We start from the raw sequence: 17,608 nt of genomic DNA, 5'->3' as shown, positions 1-17,608 counted from the left end.
GACTCCCAGCCTCTAGGGACGAAGGGGCGGGGCAGGGGGAAGGTCCACGCGGGGTCTGGCAGTAGGCGGGGCTCTGTTGCCAGACAACCGGGCGTCCGTGGTGGTGGTGTTGGTGTCTTCCTGTCTCTGCGGTACCTGTTTCCTCGTGCCGTGGTCCTGAGACTATGGTGAGTGCAGGCAAGGCCAGAAGAACGGCTCTGGCCTCCTGGGGACGCAGCGTCCCAGGTTCTGGGGCGTATGGGCACTCAGAGGCGTCCCCGCCCCTTCCACCTTCGCCCCGTTATCTCTTTCTCTCTTTCCAGGGGCTGTCCCCGCAATTTCCTCGCTCTCCCTATTTCTGGCAGCACCCTGAATTCCACTTTGGTATTGCTAAGCCTCTAGAGAAATGTAACAAAGTTTAGGGGTAAGACTGAGAATAAGAGCCTGAGGGTGAGACGTTATTTCGAACAAAGGTTTTAAATGTTTGCATTTTTCATCATTGGATGTTTCCAGCTGTCAGCTTCACCTTAACGCGCTTCCTTTAAGGGTATATGGTGGTGTGTATGTGACTGTCTCAACGTTGATCCGAATCTCCCTAGATCTTGCAGTTCTTGCTCTCCTGAGTGGCGGAGCACTGTCCCACACCCCGTCTAAGGGCCATTTAGTAATAGCTGTATTTTGCATCAGCTCTCTTCTAGGCAGCTGATTACGTTCTAGGTCCGTGCTTTTTAACAGGAATGCTCCTTAAGATCTCTTGGAGAGCTTGTGGAAAATTCACTTGCTTGAGCTTCACCTGCCAAAATTCTGAATAAATAGGAATGGGACTCGGTATCTGCATTTTTAGAAAGCCTACAGGTGATGTTAATTCCCTCACATGTTTGAAAACACCACGGTTCTAGTTAATTCACTTAATTACCAAATCTTTTAAACACTTATGAATAACAGACTGGAGGATAGAAAAATGACTGTTGTCAAATGGATACAACTATGAATTTAGCAACAGAGCCCCTTCTTTCTCCAGTACTACTCAGCAATCCTTTTTGTTATCGAGGTCTGCCCCCGCCCTTTTCCTGCAGAGCCCTTTCCAAGTCTTCACAAAGTCCTGTCCCTTATGTAACCCCTCTCTCCTCCCTTCTAAGCAGATGACAGAGTTTAATAGTCAATTTCTTCAACATCGTGCCCCCAAGCCTACACATTGATCTCTTTTCCCCATGATTTAGTCTTGCATTTCAAGTTTGGAGAAAGGTGTTGAAGGGTAATACATCCATCTTTGCTCTAGATCTCATTGTCTCCCATTCATTACAAGACTTTTTGCTTCTGGTTATCTTTTTTCTTTCCTATACTTTTAGTCTCTTCCTCTCCATTTCCTTCTCCTCAGCGTTCATGCTGTATATCTTAGGAAAATGAAATAAAACAAAAACATCTCCCATCTTGTATTTATCTAGTTATTGCCCAATCCTCCCATCTATCAGTAAACTGCTTGAAAGCATAGTGTTTTCACGTGCTTCAACTTCTGCCTCTTCACTTTCATCCTCAATACTCTATTGTCTGACTTACCCTCAAATGGCTTCAATGAAGTTGCTCTTGCTTAAGTTTCTGATGGCCTTTTAGGTGCCAAATCCAGTAATTTCTTCTCAAAATTTATTTTATTTAGCTTCTCTGTGACAACTGAAATTCATGGGCATTCATTCCCGCTTTTTTTCACTGTCTTTGCCTACTTTTTAAATAAAATTCTCTGGGATTCACTCCTTAATTATTTTCACTTCTTAGTTTATACATTTTCCTTGGGTTATTTCATCCACCCACATGAGTTATACTAATGCCTAAACTTTCACTCCTACATTTCAATTTTTGTCTCAGACTTGCTAAGGCCTAACTTAGTTACTTTCTGGACATCTCTACCTGGTTACCACAAAGCCTTCTCAAACTCAACATGACCAAAACTGAACTTGCTTTTTTTCCATCTGGTTTCTCTTATTTCACCAAATTAATAAATGGTGCCACTGTATTATAACCAAAGTCACAATATGACCTGAACCAGAGCTACTCTACATTCCTTCCTCTCCTGTGTCTCCTGTATTCATTTGGTCACTTGATCCTGTTTTAGTTTAAGATCCCCTCATTTTTTGCCTGGACTATTGTAAGGGTGTCTTTAACAGCCTAGGGTGGCAGTTCTCCAAACCATTATTTTCTCTGACACAAGAAGGAATTTTCTAAAACCGAAATCTGTTGCTGTCACTCACCTCTTTAAAACTTTAGACTCCCTATTCCCTACAGTATAAAATTCAGAGTATCTGGAGTGACGCACAAGACCCTCCACAATCTAGCATTCTTTCGTGCCTCTCCCTTTCCTAGACACTCCTTTTAGCCCATTGCCTTTTAGCCGCTTGCCTTTCATCGAACGTTCTCAGCAACTTCAAACTGGTAGTAAGCCTTTCCCTCTGCTTTGCACCTGCTGTTCTTTCTACTTGCAATACCCTCACCTCCTTGTTTGCTTGTCAAACTCCTGTTGATCCTTCCAGACCCTTCCAGACCTTCCAGGTTAAGTATCTCTTCTGTGATGCCTTACTTCTCTACTCAAAGAGAGTTGACTCTTCATTATTTTTTTGTCACAACTTTACATAGTACACATCTCTCTTATTGTACTTAGCACATTCAGTTGAGATTATTTGTTTATAAATTTGTCACTCTTACTAAACTGAACTATTAGAGGAATTGATCTTTATTTTGTTTACTGCTATTGCTTAGGCGATATTAGGCACTCAGATATTTGCTGAATAAGTAAAAAATAAGAAGGAATGTGTTAAGTGCTCTAGGAGTACTCACTGTACCTGGGGGATATTGGAGGATGAAGTCCCCACTTTTCAGAGTCAGAAAAGCCATCATGAAGCAAATGGAACAGAATTTCAATAGCTAGACGTCAGTGGCCTGTGCAGCACCATAGGGAGATGGAAAGTGATATTTGCAGAATACTGTTTTTTTGTGGCTGTCTTACATTTTGTCGTTCAGACTTCCCAACAACTCTAAGAGTAGTGAACTCCTCACCCGCTTCCCTCTACGCTGGCCGGAGCCCTCTGTGGTGGCTCTTTCAAATTGGGTGGTCAGTGAAGGCCCCTCTGAGGAAGGGGCTTTTGAATTGAGATCTTAGTGATAAAGTGTAGTGATCTGAAGAAGTGTACCAAGAGGCAGCACTAACAACAAGATGAAGGCCCTGAAGCAGCAAAGAACTTGGTATGTTTCAGGAACTGATCTTAGGTTTAATGTAAAAAAGAACAGCAGTTATGTGGTGGGGTGGGGTGGGGGCGGCGGCAGTGGGGGAAGTGTGGTGGAGAATAGTGTGCGATCTGGTTAGAGAGGTAGACAAAGGCCCGGCCACGTGTGTGTACTACAGTAGTGTTGCTCAAACTGTAGGTTATAACCCATTACTCGGTCGTGAAGTCAGTTTGGGTTATGTAGCCAGCGTTAAAGAAGAAGACAACATAAAATGGACACCATATTTGTTGGGAGTAGTGAGGGAAACTTGCATGAAGCTTTTGTTTTATGTTGTATGTGTGTTGTTTGTACTGGGTTATGATGTAAAATATATTTTTTTACTGTGAGTCATGATCCACAATGTTCAAAAGATTGTATAATTTGAACAATATATAGTTTAAAAGGCAATAGTTGATCTCAAGGCATGCAGATTTCTTATTCCTCTTTGACCAAGTGACAGTGTTATTGTGTGGCAGGAAAATGTCTGAATTTAATGAAAGCCTAAAATTGACTAGAGTAGAATTTTCAAGTTTCTTTCTGCATCCAGATCTCTCTTGTATGTCAGTTGCTGTCAATCCTTTATGAGAAAGAGCAGGCTTTTTGAAAAAGAGAGAAAAGATGTCCTTTCTCTGCTTCAGTCTAGCCGGTGGCATATGTATTGTATCAAAGGCTCGTGGTCTCTCTCTAAGTAGCTGAGGATGGAGCTTGTGTGTTCTGCTGGTGTGGCTTCCTGACCTGCAATTGAATGCTCTAGTCAGCTTCTGTCTGCGTCTGGTTCATTACAGTTGTAGTTTCCACAGAGTTAGGTTCTGGCCACAAATTCTGGAAGCGCCTCTATTTTCTGAAGCAGAGATAGGCAAATGTCGTTTGGTTTGCCTCACATACATATTGTTTAAGATAAAGAGTATACTAGAGTCATCAATTTATTTACTTTTATGTATAAAGGAAATATAGAAGATAATTCCAAGATTCTTTGGACTAATAAAGAGATATGAATGTTATAGATCTAAAATAGAGCATTGATTTACTATTTACCAAGATGAACTGCTAGTATAACTAAGGTATTTACAGATTATCAACTATGTTTCACAACAATTAGACGAAACAAACATCTCAAAGTTGTTGTTTTAAAAGAAACTTCAAGAAGAGTTTCACGATTGCTAAATAAAGAACTGGATTTTATTCCATGAAATGTTTTTCAGTTTCCAGCTTTCTAAAGTTTCTTCTAAATAGGTTTACTGTTTTTGTCTTTGGCACATGCTTCTTATCCATCCAGAATCCCTTGTGTGACTTGAACGGCTAACTCTGGGGGACTGCAGGTCTAAAGCCCCAGGCTGGATTTCATTTACTGCAACGGACTCAGAAAGTAGAGAGCCTAAATTAGAAGGCCGAAACTTAGAAAATATTTTCCCTATATATTTTATTGCGAATGCAGTCTAGAGCCTGTTATATTCTTCTTTAGTAGGAACCAGTAGTATTTACAAAACTGAATGGCAACTGGTTAATACCATTTTCCTCATGTGTAGCTCTTGGTCTTTTGTCTGTCCTTTTACTGCCTTTTTATCTTCTGTCCTTTCTTTTTTCCCCCAGATTTATTGAGATATAATTGACATATAACATTGTGTAAGTTTAAGATGTACCTGCTGATTTGATACACATATATATTGCAAACTGCTTACCACTGTAACGTTAGCTAAGACCTCCATCACATCACATAATTACTATTTCTTTTTTGTGGTGAGAACATTTAGGATCTACTTTCTTAGAACAGATTGGTGGTTGCCAGAGGTGGGGGGTGGACAAAATGGGTGAAGGGGGTTAAAAGGTGTAAACTTCCAGGTATAAAATAAAGAACTCTTGGATGTAGTATATAACATTGTGACCATAGTTAATCATACTGTATTGCATATTTGAAAGTCATTGAGTAGATTTTAACAGTTCTCGTTACAAGAAAAAGAACTTTGTAACTATATATGATGACAGATGTTAACTAGACTTATTGTGGTGATCATTTCTCAATATATACAAATCTGGAATCATGACGTTATACATCTGAAACTAATATAATGTTGTATGTCAATTATATCTCAAAAAAAATCCAAAAACAAACAAACAAAAAAAGAAATCATCTTGGTGGGACCCAGGATTTTGAAAAAAATTTACTATAAATTTCTTGTAAAATGCTCCTAACGACCCTTTTGCTATTTTTGTGCCCTTAAAACAGTATGAATGATAAATCACCTTGTGCACAAGGGGTAGGAACATAGGACCCAGGCAGGACCAGGTTGGAGAAAGCTCAAGCCTGTGACAGTGACACAATGTTTGTAATGGGAGAAAATGAGAAACAACCTAAATGTCTATCAATAGGGAGGTTGCTAAGTTAAGCACGATGTGCCCATGCCGAGAAGATTATGTAGCATTTAAAGAGCTTGTTGTAGATTTATATGTACTACTGAGTTAGACAGATGAGACTTTTTAAAATGAATTTAGCTGCAGAATATTCCTGATTTACAATTTATGTAAAAAAAAAATAACAGCAAAACCCAAACTCACATGATAGTACCTATATTTTCTATGGACATATTATGCAGATAAATAGACAAGCTGGTAACTGTGGTCATCTCTGTGTTTAGGGGAAAGGCTCTGGATTTGAGGGACTGATCAAAAGGAATCTGAGCCTGAATTACAATGGTTTCTTTTTTTTTTTTATCAAGGGAAGTGTATTCACATATTACTTGTATAACAAAAAATTAATTTTAAAAATGTTGCCACTCCTGTGTCTTCTGTTTACATTGATTCAGGGGCTGGCCATGAATAAATGAAATGTAATAAGAGAATGCTATTAAACATGCAAATGCCCTTTTTGGAAAAAATAATCGACTCTCTTAGCAACTTTTGTGTGTATAATACAGAATATTGTTAACTGTAATCACCATGTTGTACATTAGATCCCCAGAACTTGTTCATCTTCTAACTGGAAGTTTGTACCCTTTGACCAACATCTCCTCATTTCCCCTACCCCCAAGCCCCTGGTAACCATTGTTCTACTGTCTGTTTCTACAAGTTTGGCTTTTTTAGATTCTACATGTAAGTGCTATTATACAGTATTAGTGTTTCTCTGTCTGACATATTACACTTAGTGTAATGCCCTCAAGAGGTCTATCCATGTTGTCACAAATGTCAGGATTTCCTTCTTTTGCATGGCTGGATAATATTCCTCTGTGTGTGTATGTGCGTGTGTGTGTGTGACGTCGTCTTTATCTATTCATCTGTTGATGGTTGTTTCCATATCTTGGCTATTGTGAATAATGCTGCAAAAAAACATGGGGGTGCATATATCTCTTTGATTTCCTGTTTTCATTTCTTTTGGATATAAACCAAGAAGTGGGGTTTTTAATTTTTTGAGGAATCTCCATACTGTTTTCCATAGTAATTGTACCAATTTACATTCCCACCAACAGTGTACAAGAGATTTCTTTTTTCTATATCCTTGCCAACACTTGTTAATTTCTTGTCTTTTTGATAATAGCCATTCTAACAGGTGTGAGGTGATATCTCATTGTGTATTTGATTTCCATTTTGCTGATGATTAGTGATATTGAGCACTTTTTCATATGCTTCTTGGCCATTGGAATGTCTTTGGAAAAATGTCTATGTATTCAGTTTCTATCCATTTGTTAATCAGATTTTTTTTTTGTTATTGAGTTGTATGAGTTCTTTATATATTTTGGATATTAACCTCTTATCAGATATATGGTTTGCAATTTTTTCCCACTCCCTAGATTGCCTTTTCATCTTGTTGGTTGTTTCTTTTGTTGTGCAGAAGCTTTTTAGTTTGATGTAGTCCCACTTGTTTATTTTTGCTTTCATTGCTTGTGCTTTTGATGTCATATTCAAAAAAATTGTTGCCCGGACTAATGTTAAGGCTATTTTCTCCTATTTCTTCTAGTTTTGGTTGTTTTAGGTCTTATGTTTATGTTTTTAATCCATTTCGAGTTAATTTTTGTGAGTGGTGTAAGATAGTGGTCCAATTTCATCCCCCATCCATTCTTTCTTATCCACCAATTACTCATCCATTCAAACAAGTATTTATTGAGTGCTTTTTGTATGCCAGGCACTGGCTGTACATTGAGTAATAAGATAGCACACAGTGTCCTTTCCCTTCCTCAGTGCCCGGATGGTGGAGCCCAAATATCTTAATTGGCATTTGAGTCCTTCTCTGGCCATCGCTCACCTTGCTTACCCCTTGGAACTTATCAAGAAAAACAGACATTAGAAAATAAATTACAAGGGTAAGTTGAGTTACAGAAGAAAAATTACAACCTGAGGTGGAAATGTGTAATAAAATAGAGTGGTCTGACCTCGCCTAATGGGAAAACCTCCTTGATTATGTAGCTTTTCAATTCCTTTTTCTCTTGGTGCGGGACACATAATATATGTAAGCAAATAAATGGATGAGGTCACTTCATATGGTGCTAAATATTATGAGGAAAATTAAACTAAGTAATGTGATAGTGGCTGGTCCCAAGAGCAGATAGCCTTAGGTGGGACAATGAGGGAAGGTCCTCATGGGAAGGTGACTTTTAAGCTGAGATCTCAATAACCGGGAGCTAGGCGGTTGGAGATCTAGACGAAGAGCATTCCAGGCAGAGGCAACAGCTAGGGAGAGGCAGGTTAGAGGACCCAGAGGTAGCCAGTGTGGCTGGGCCTGGGGAAGGAGAGAAGGACAGGAAGAGAAGAGATGGGAGAGACAAGAAGGAGCCAGTGACTGTTGAGGCTTACGACATTTGGGAAGGATTTTGGATTTCATTCTAAATGCAATGGGATAATGCATTGCATGCATTTCCTTTTTATTTCATCAAAATATTTTATTTTCCTTGGATGTACTTTATTTAAACTTCAGTCATATTTGTTCTTTCAGTGCCTATTTTCATTCTATCTGTAACATTTGTAATCTTATAAACTTAGGAAAATACTTTTCTGTTTTACTCTTGTTACTGAACCAGGTTCGTTTTTGCCCGCCTCCCAGAAAGCCAAACACTGACATGACGAGATTGCAGCAGAGAGAGAATTTACTCATAAGGCAGCCATGTGAGGAAGCGAGAGCCTGAGCCTCAAATTCACTTCCCCGAAAATAGGGACTCAGGGATATTTATGGGATGGGGGCAAGGTGGTCTGAATGTGGAGAGAGGTGGTTGGAGGTGAGGAGAGGTGAGGTAACTGATGATCTACGCAAGTGTAGTCAGACTCCATGCCTCTTCACAGGACCCATGTTCACAAAATGGCAGTATTAGCATAATCTGAGGATGGAGTTTTTAGCCTCTTGACGTCAGAAAGTCGCCTATCAGACATCTGCATGGGTCCAGTTGATGGGCTGGTGGTCTCAACTGGCCTGAAGTGGACAAGGAGTTCTAATTCCTGAAAAACAGCTCACACACCCATTACCATGGTGACCCAGGCCCCAGGGAGATGTTATCTATAGGAGCCTAGTGAGAGTCAGACAGCACATTGCCTAAACAGCACAGTTAACCATGGGTGGGTTAAACAGCTAAAAGCTGTAATCAGTAATTGCAAAAAGGAAGAAAGACTTTAGTTCCTAGCTAATCATCAATGGCTAACCCTCTGCTGATTTCACTGTTATCTTTAAAGATCAGACCCTGCTAATTTCTCCCTTTATAATTTCCTTTTCATAGTTTAATTGCCCTTTTCTGGACCTTTTGTTTCCATCATATCTTCTTTAAGGTGTGGCAAGCTGCTCTTTCCAGGTGGGTGTGCATCACACTTTCTCCCTGGTTGTTATGTGTCCTGCTGTGATTCCACCTGGTGCCTTTTGTGATGGTGCTCTGGCATAAGACTGAAAAATCTTGCTCTCCTGAAATATCTCCAACACTTCCTATGAACCTTATATTCACTTTCCTGTATAAACTACTTCACTTCCAAAAGCTGTTGATATTTTAAGACTTTCTGTACTTAGATGTGAGAAATTGTAGCTATTAAGATGTACTTCTCAATTCAAGTTTATTTTCTGGTACTAGGCACTTTGTCTAATTAAGTTGCTGTTGTTATCTCTCCTGGCTCATCTTATGTGCTATGCTTTCTTCAGATTGCTTTATTTTTTTAAATGTATTTCCATATGCATGCATAATGGCTTTAGGGTTCTCTGATATATGTAAATTTAAATTTTGTGCTCTGTTTTCCATCGTTTTGATACAAGTTAAATATATCTATGCTGTATGCATCTTCTATATTATATATAATATATTATAATTATATAAATATATAATTATATAAAATATATATTTTATATATGTAATACATAATATATAATATATAATCCACATATGTAATACATAGGTATATAAAACGTATGTAACATATATATTTAGCATGTATATATATCAAATATTTAAATTATTCTGTTGTAGAAATATAGTCATTTTTGGAGAATTGAAAATATAGAAGTAAAAAAATATAATTAAATTTGTCTCTAATATCACTGACTATATATAATCACTATTAATATTTTAGTATAATATCCCAGTCATACATACATACATATATGCACACACCTACATGTATATATCTTTTAAAATGTGACCCTATTGTATACATTCCTTTCCAATATTTTTCATTTAATATATCTTATACATTTTTCCAGATCAGTTTTAAGAACTACGTTTTATTCTTTCATTTACTCTGATTTAACCAATCCTTTTATTAATTTGGTCTTTTAACACCATAATTAATATATCTTTGCAGACACATTTTTATGCACATCTGTAACTGTTTCCTTAGAATAATTAGGAATGGAGTAATTGGGTGAGAGGCCATGTGCATTTTGAAGGTTTTTTGATATGCATTGCCAAATTACCTTCTGAGAAGTTTTACCCATTTGTACTCTGCTAGCAGTGTGCCACGGTGCCTATTTCTCATAAGCTCTAACCTGTTATTTTTATCCATTTCATACATACATCTAACAATGGATTTGAACTTTTTAAAAAATTTTAATTGAGTTTGTAATAGTTTACATCGATGTGAGATTTCAGTTGTACGTTATTTCTTGACTGTCACCACATAAGTGCTCCCCTTCACCCCCTGTGGCCACCCCCACCCCCCTTCCCCTGGTAACCACTGGACTGTTTTCTTTGTCCATGTGTTTGTTCATATTCCACATGAGTGAAATTATCTGGCGTTTGCCTTTCTCAGTCTGGCTCATTTCGCTTAACATAATTCCCTCCAGGTCCGTCCATGTTGTTGCAAATGGGATGATTTAGTCCTTTTTTATGGCTGAGTAGTATTCCATTGTATATATACACCACATTTGCTTTATCTAATCATCAGTTGATGGGCACTTGAATTCTTTCCATGTCCTGGCTATTGTGAATAGTCCTGCAATGAGCATAGGGGTACATATGTTACTTTGGATTGTTGATTTCACATTGTTTCTGTAGATGCCCAGTAGTGGGATAGCTGGGTCGTATGGTAGTTCTATTTTTAGTTTTTTCAGGAATCTCCATACTATTTTCCATAGTGGCTGCACCAGTTTGCATTCCCACCAGCAGTGTATGAGGGTTCCCTTTCTCCACACCCTCTCCGACATTTGTTATTTTTAGTCTTAGTGATTATAACCATTTGAACAGGTGTAAGGTGGTATCTCAGTGTAGATTTGATTTTCATTTCCCTGATCACTAGTGATGTTGAACATCTTTTCATGTGTTTATTGGCCATCTGTATATCTTCTTGGGAAAAATGTTCATATTCTCTGCTCATTTTTTGATCGGATTGTTTGTTTTTTTATTGTTCAGTTGTGTGAGTTCCTTATATATTATGGAGATTAACCCCTTGTCAGTTATATGATTTGCAAATATTTTCTCCCAATTGGTGGGTTGTCTCTTTGTTTTGCTTCTAGTTTCTTTTGCCTTGCAGAAGCTCCATAGTCTGATGAACTCCCACTTGTTTATTTTTTCTTCTGTTTCCCTTGTCTGAGAAGACATGGTATTTGAAAAGATCCTTTTTAGTTCGATGTCAAAGAGTGTACTACCTATATTATCTTCCAGGAGTTTATGATTTCAGGACTGATCTTCAAGTCTTTGATCCATTTTGAGTTTATTTTTGTGTATGGCATGAGATAACGGTCTACCTTCATTCTTTTGCATGTGGCTGTCCAGTTTTCCCAACACCGTTTATTGAAGAGACTGTCTTTTCTCCATTATGTGTTCTTGGCACCTTTGTCAAAGATCTAGCTGTTGTAGATGTGCAGCTTTATTTCTGGGCTTTCAGTTCTGTTCCATTGATCTATGTGCCTAATTTTGTACCAGTACCATGTCATTTTGATCACTATGGCTTTGTAGTACGTTTTGAAGAGAGGGATTGTGATACCTCCAGCTTTGTTCTTTTTTTTCAGGATTGCCGTAGCAATTCGGGATCTTTGGTTGCCCCAAATGAATTTTAGGATTCTTTGTGCTATTTCCATGAAAAATGTCATTGGGATTCTGATAGGGATTGCATTGAATCTGTAGCTTGCTTTGGGTGGTATGGACATTTTAACTATGTTTATTCTTCCAATCCATGTGTTTGGAATGTCTTTCCATCTGTTTATGTTGTTATCAATTTTTTTCAGTAATGTCTTATACTTTTCATTGTGTAAGTCCTTCACCTCCTTGGTTAAATTTATTCCTAGGTACTTTATTCTTTTAGTTGCGATTGTAAATGGAATTGTGTTCTTGAGTTCTCTTTCTGTAATTTCGTTATTGGAGTATAGAAAAGCAAGTGATTTTTGTAAGTTGTTTCCGTACCCTGCAACTTTACTGTAGTTGTTAATTATTTATATTAGTTTTCTGATGGATTCTTTGTGGTTTTCTATATATAAGATCATGTCGTCTGCAAACAGCAAGAGTTTCACTTCTTCACTTCCTATTTGGATTCCTTTTATTTTCTCTTGCCTAATTTCTCTGACCAAAACCTCCAGTACTATGTTGAATAAGAGCGGTGATAATGGGCATCCTTGTCTTGTTCCTGTTCTTAGGGGGATGGCATTCAGTTTTTGTCCATTGAGTATGACGTTGGCTGTGGCTTCGTCATATATGGCCTTTATTATGTTAAGTTAATTTCCTTCTATCCCCATTTTGTTAAGAGTTTTTGTCATAAATGGCTGTTGGATCTTGTCAAATGCTTTCTCTACATCTATTGAGATGATTGTGTGGTTTTTATTCCTCAATTTGTTGATGTGGTGTATCACAGTGATTTGAGGATGTTGAACCATCCTTGTGTCCCTGGTATGAATCCCACTTGATCACGATGGATGATCCTTTTGATGTATTGCTGAATTCGGGTTGCCAAAATTTTGTTGAGGATTTTTGCATCTATGTTCATCAGTGATAGTGGCCTATAGTTTTCGTTTTTTGTTCTGTACTTGTCAGACTTTGGTATCAGAGTGATGTTGGCCTTGTAGAATGTGTTAGGAAGTGTTCCATCTTCCCTAATTTTCTGGAATAGCTTGAGAGGGATAGGTGTTAAATCCTCTCTGAAATTTTGGTAGAATTCCCCAGGGAAGCTGTCTGGTCCTGGGGTTTTATTCTTTGGGATGCTTTTGATTACTGTTTCCATCTCTTTCATTGTGATTGGTCTATTCAGATTGTCTGTTTCTTCTTGAGTCTGCCTTGGGAGGTTGTAAGAGTCCAAGAATTTATCCCTTTCCTCTTGGTTAGCTGTTTTGTTGTCATATAGTTTTCATAGTATTCTCTCATTGTATTTTTGTGGTGTTTGTTATTTCTCCTCTTTCACTTCTGATTTTGTTTATCTGAGCTTCCTCTTTTTTTCTTTGTAAGTCTGACTAGGATTTTGTCAATTTTATTTATCTTCTCAAAGAAGCAACTCTTTGTTTTGTTGATCCTTTCTACTGCCTTTTTTGTTTCAATAGCATTTTTTTCTGCTCTGACTTTTATTATTTCTCTCCTTCTGCTGACTTTTGGCTTTGTTTGTTTTTCTTTTTCTAATTCAGTTAGGTGTAATTTGAGATTGCTTATTTGCGATTTTTCTTGTTTGTTAAGGTGTGACTGTATTGTGATGAATTTCCCTTTTAGTACAGCTTTTGCTGCATCCCATGTGAGTTGGTATGGTATATTATCATTTTCATTTGTCTCCAGATGTTGTTTGATTTCTCCTTTAATTTCTTCAATGATCCATTGCTTGTTCAATAGCATGTTATTTAGTCTCCACATCTTTGTCCCTTTCTCAGCTTTTTTCTTGTAATTAATTTCTAGCTTTTTAGCATTATGATTGGAAAAAATGCTTGTTATTATTTCAATTTTCTTAAATTTATTGAGGCTTGCCTTGTTTCCCCACCTATGGTCTTTCCTTGAGAATGTTACGTGAGCACTTGAGAAGAATGTATATTCTGCTGTTTTGGATGGAATGTTCTATATATGTCTATTAAGTCCAACTGGTTTAAGTTTTCATTTAGTTCCACTGTTTCCTTGTTGATTTGCTGTGTGGATGATCTATCATTGATGTGAGTAGAGTGTTGATTTGCCCTACTATTATTGTATTTTTATTAATATCTTCTTTCAGGTTTGTTAATAGTTGCTTTATGAACTTTGATGTTCCTGTGTTGGGTGCATAGATGTTTATAAACATTATTTCATCTTGATGGAGTGTCCCTTTGATCATTATATACTGCCCCTCTTTGTCTCTCTTTACCTGTCTTATCTTGAAGTCCACTTAGTCTGATATGAGTACTGCGACACCTGCTTTCTTTTGTTTGCCATTAGCTTGGAGTATTGTCTTCTATCCTTTCACTCTGAGCCAGAGTTGATCACTGGAGCTGAGATGTGTTTCCTGGATGCAGCATATTATTAGGTCTTGTTCTTTAATCCCTATCGCTGCTCTATGTCTTTTTATTGGAGAATTCAATCCATTTACATTTAGGGTTATTGATGTCTGACAGCTTAACTACTGTCATTTTATCACTCGTTTTCCCGTTTTTCTGCTTTTCCTTTGTTTCTCCTCCTTTTGGTTTTGGTCTACCCATTGAATTTTGTAGTTTTTTATGAATGTGTTTTTTGTTTTCTCCTTATTTATTCTTTGTGTCTCTGTTCTGCTTTTTTGTTTAGTGGTTACCCTGAGGTTTGTATTCAAAATCTCATGTATAAGATACTCCATTTTTTGATGGCCTCTTATTTTCTTAGTCTAAACTGATTCAGTCCCTTTCCTTGTCCCCTCCTAAGTTGTTTGCCTCATATCTTATTCCATCTTGTGTTGTGAGTTTGTGGCTAAAATGACAGGATTATCTTTGTTTTTGATGTTTTCCTTCCCTTTAGCTTAATTCTTTACTTGAGTATTTGCTATCCTAATCTGATTCTGTCTACCTACTTATCTCCCTGCTCTATGTTTTGTGACCCCTTTCTCCCTTTTTTTTTTTTTCAGGTATGAGGCACTTCCTGAGGATTTCTTTTTCTTTTTCTTTTTCTTTTTTTTTTTTTAAAGCTTGGCACCTGGGCTAACAACTATTGCCAATCTTATTTTTTTTTTCTGCTTTATCTCCCCAAACCCCCCCTGTACACAGTTGTATATCTTAGTTGCAGGTCCTTCTAGTTGTGGGATGTGGGACGCCGCCTCAACGTGGCCTGACGAGCGGTGCCATGCCCATGCCCAGGAACTGAACCCTGGGCCGCCGCAGTGGAGCGCGTGAACTTAACCACTCGGCCATGGAGCTGGCCCCGAGGATTTCTTGTAGAGGGGGTGGTCTCATGGCTACGAAGTCCCTTAGCTTTTGTTTGTCTGTGAAAGTTTTTGTTTCTCCTTCATATCTGAAGGATATTTTTGCTGGATAGAGTATTCTTGGCTGAAGAAACTTGTCTTTTAAAGATTTGACTATGTTGTTTCCTTCTTCCTAGCTTGTAAGTTTTCTGCAGAGAAATCCGCTGAAAGCCTGTTAGGGGTTCCTTTGTAGGTTATTTTCTTCTTCCTTTCTGCCCTTAGTATTCTTTCTTTGTCCTTTATTCTTGCCAGTTTTAATGCTATATGCCTTGCAGTAGGTCTTTTTACATTAAGAAATCTGGGAGATCTGGAAACTTCTTCCACACAGATTTCCCTCTCTTTCCCTATGTTTGGGAAGTTCTCTGCTATTATTTCTTTGAACATGCTTTCTGCTCCATTCTCCTTCTCTTCTCCTTCTGCAATACTGATCATTGTTATCTCGCATTACTCATTGCATCGGATATTTCTCGGAGTCTTTCTTCATTTCTTTTTAGTGTTAGTTCTCTCTCCTCCTCTGTCTGAAGCATTTCAACATGTCTATCTTCAATTATGCTAATTCACTCCATGATGTCCACTCAAGCGTTCAGGGAATCCACATTTTGTTTCATCTCTTCCATTGTGTCTTTCATCTCCCATATTTCTGATTGATTCTTCTTTATAGTTTCAATCTCTTTTGTGAAGTAGCTCCTGAACTCATTGAATTGTTTCTCTACGTTCTCTTTCACCAAGTTGAGTTTTTTGATGATAGCTATTTTGAATTCATTGTCATTTAGATTACATATTTCTCTGTCCTCAGGACTGAATTCTGGATGCTTGTCATTTTCTCTCTTGTCTCGAGATTTGATGTAGTGTCTGATGTTGTTAGAGAAGTTAGGTTGGGTCTTATGTATTCTGATATTATTTGGTTGCAGATACTGCCTATCGCCACTGGGTGGGGGTTGAGAGCCACGTATTCTGAGCCCTCTGCCTTCAGCTGGGTTCCCAGGCAGTGGAGCCTCCCTGGGTGGGTTGGGGAGGGGTGCTTTCTTCTGTGTGCTCTCTCGGCTTTCTGGCTCTTGCTATCCGGTCTCCTGGGGTCTTGGCTTGATGAGGTCACCCCCCACGAAAGCTTTCGTCCCATTAAAGGGCTTCCCTCTAGGCTGCAAGGGCTCTAGGGAGTCCTTGGTGATCCCGCGAATGAGCACCCCCTCCCCCATTCCTTCACTCACAGAACCTCCTGCGGTGGTGGATCACAGTCTTTAGGGGAATGAGCATTGTCCTCTCTTCCCCTGTTCCAGCTCCGCTAAGGGCGGCTCCAGCCTCTCCTCCTTCCCTCTCTCTGACATTTTTTGTGTTGTTTTAGGATGTCCTCTGTTGGAGTATGGGTGCCCCTATTTGTTGTATGTTGGAGAGGAGAGAGTCCCAGGAAGGTGCACTCCACCATGATGCTGACGTCACTCTGGATTTGAACTTTTATTGAAAATTTCACCTTCCTTATCCAGTATGTTGAGAGAGAAAGATTGTAAATTACCATCTGTTCTGTAGATGAAAAGCATTGTTAGTACTTATCTAAAGTATGTGTCTGTAGTTATTGTTGCATGTCTTTCATAGATTGTTAGAATTCAAAATTTGTTGCCTGTGTATACTGAACAAGATAGAGGTACCCTTCACTAAACTGTTATTCACAGACAGATTTTCCAGTCCTCTCTTGCCCACCTGTTTTGAAGAAGCAGTCTGTTGTACACAGGAGCTGGTGTAGAGCTAGAAGTCTTCAGCTTTCAATCCTTGTTGTTCTCTTGGCTTCAGCACTTGTTTACTTTGTGACATGTAATCTTTCCAGGCACCTCTTTTCTCATCCGTAAAATCAGAATGACAATTTCTGTTCAGAATACCTTAAAGCATTTCTGTGAGGAGCAAGTGAGATAATGTATATGAAAGTAATTTATATACGCTAATATACTTTACATATATGAAATGTATTTTTTTCATATTAACCAGAATTCTGCCTAAGGAGAAGATAGTTGGGCAAAGTGGAAGGAGATTAAAATCTAAAACAAGTGTCAGCAATAAATATTTGAGATTAATGGTGCTTGTGTCTAATTTTGTGGATATTTAAAAATGTACTTTTATATATTAAATTCCTTCTTTCTCAATGTCTATTATAGTTCATTTTCCTAATGGAAACAGTAAAAGGTCGGGGAAAAGGGTTGGAAAGATGGAAAGTGGTAGGAATATTTCTTGAGACCAGTTTCAATAATTCTCATATACTTTGGGGGAGAACATTGCTAAGCATGTCTGATATGGATTTAGCAAGTATTAGATCTGCAATCCATGAATTTCTACTCAGCTTAAATGGATTAGCTGGGAACATTTACTTTTATTGCTGCTAGTCTTGAAATTTTATTATTCAGTAATTTGATTGTGAAAGTACAATGAGCTCATTCAGGCCCAAGCTGTTTTTTGCTACATAGGCTCAGAAATAGGGCTTTGGAAAAAGGGAAAACCCTTCTGTCTAGTGGCAAGTACAGGTCTGTCATTTATATTACATCACCTTGCTCTTTAAGTAGTTTATGGAATTTTACTGTATGCACCCAGATCTCTCAAAGGTGAATAGTTTTGTGTCTTAGGTATCTGAATATTT

General features: G+C 38.1%; 1 protein-coding gene across 2 annotated transcripts in view; it reads left to right on the top strand.

Annotated features, from left to right (window-relative positions):
• Positions 1 to 61: 61 nt before the first annotated feature.
• NME7 (NME/NM23 family member 7) overlaps positions 62 to 17,608 on the top strand; it is a 232,761-nt gene continuing 215,214 nt past the window's right edge. For both annotated transcript variants that reach the window (XM_046681670.1, XM_046681671.1), the window contains exon 1: positions 62 to 167. In XM_046681670.1, the coding sequence (XP_046537626.1) occupies positions 165 to 167 (3 nt within the window). In that variant the 5' untranslated portion in view covers positions 62 to 164. The remainder of the gene's footprint in view (positions 168 to 17,608) is intronic.

The sequence above is a fragment of the Equus quagga genome, chromosome 13 (genome assembly GCF_021613505.1).
Source record: "Equus quagga isolate Etosha38 chromosome 13, UCLA_HA_Equagga_1.0, whole genome shotgun sequence".
In the NCBI taxonomy this organism is placed as follows: domain Eukaryota; kingdom Metazoa; phylum Chordata; class Mammalia; order Perissodactyla; family Equidae; genus Equus; species Equus quagga.
The sequence above is the reverse complement of the archived record's forward strand: the minus strand, read 5'-3'. Positions and strand labels throughout refer to the sequence as shown.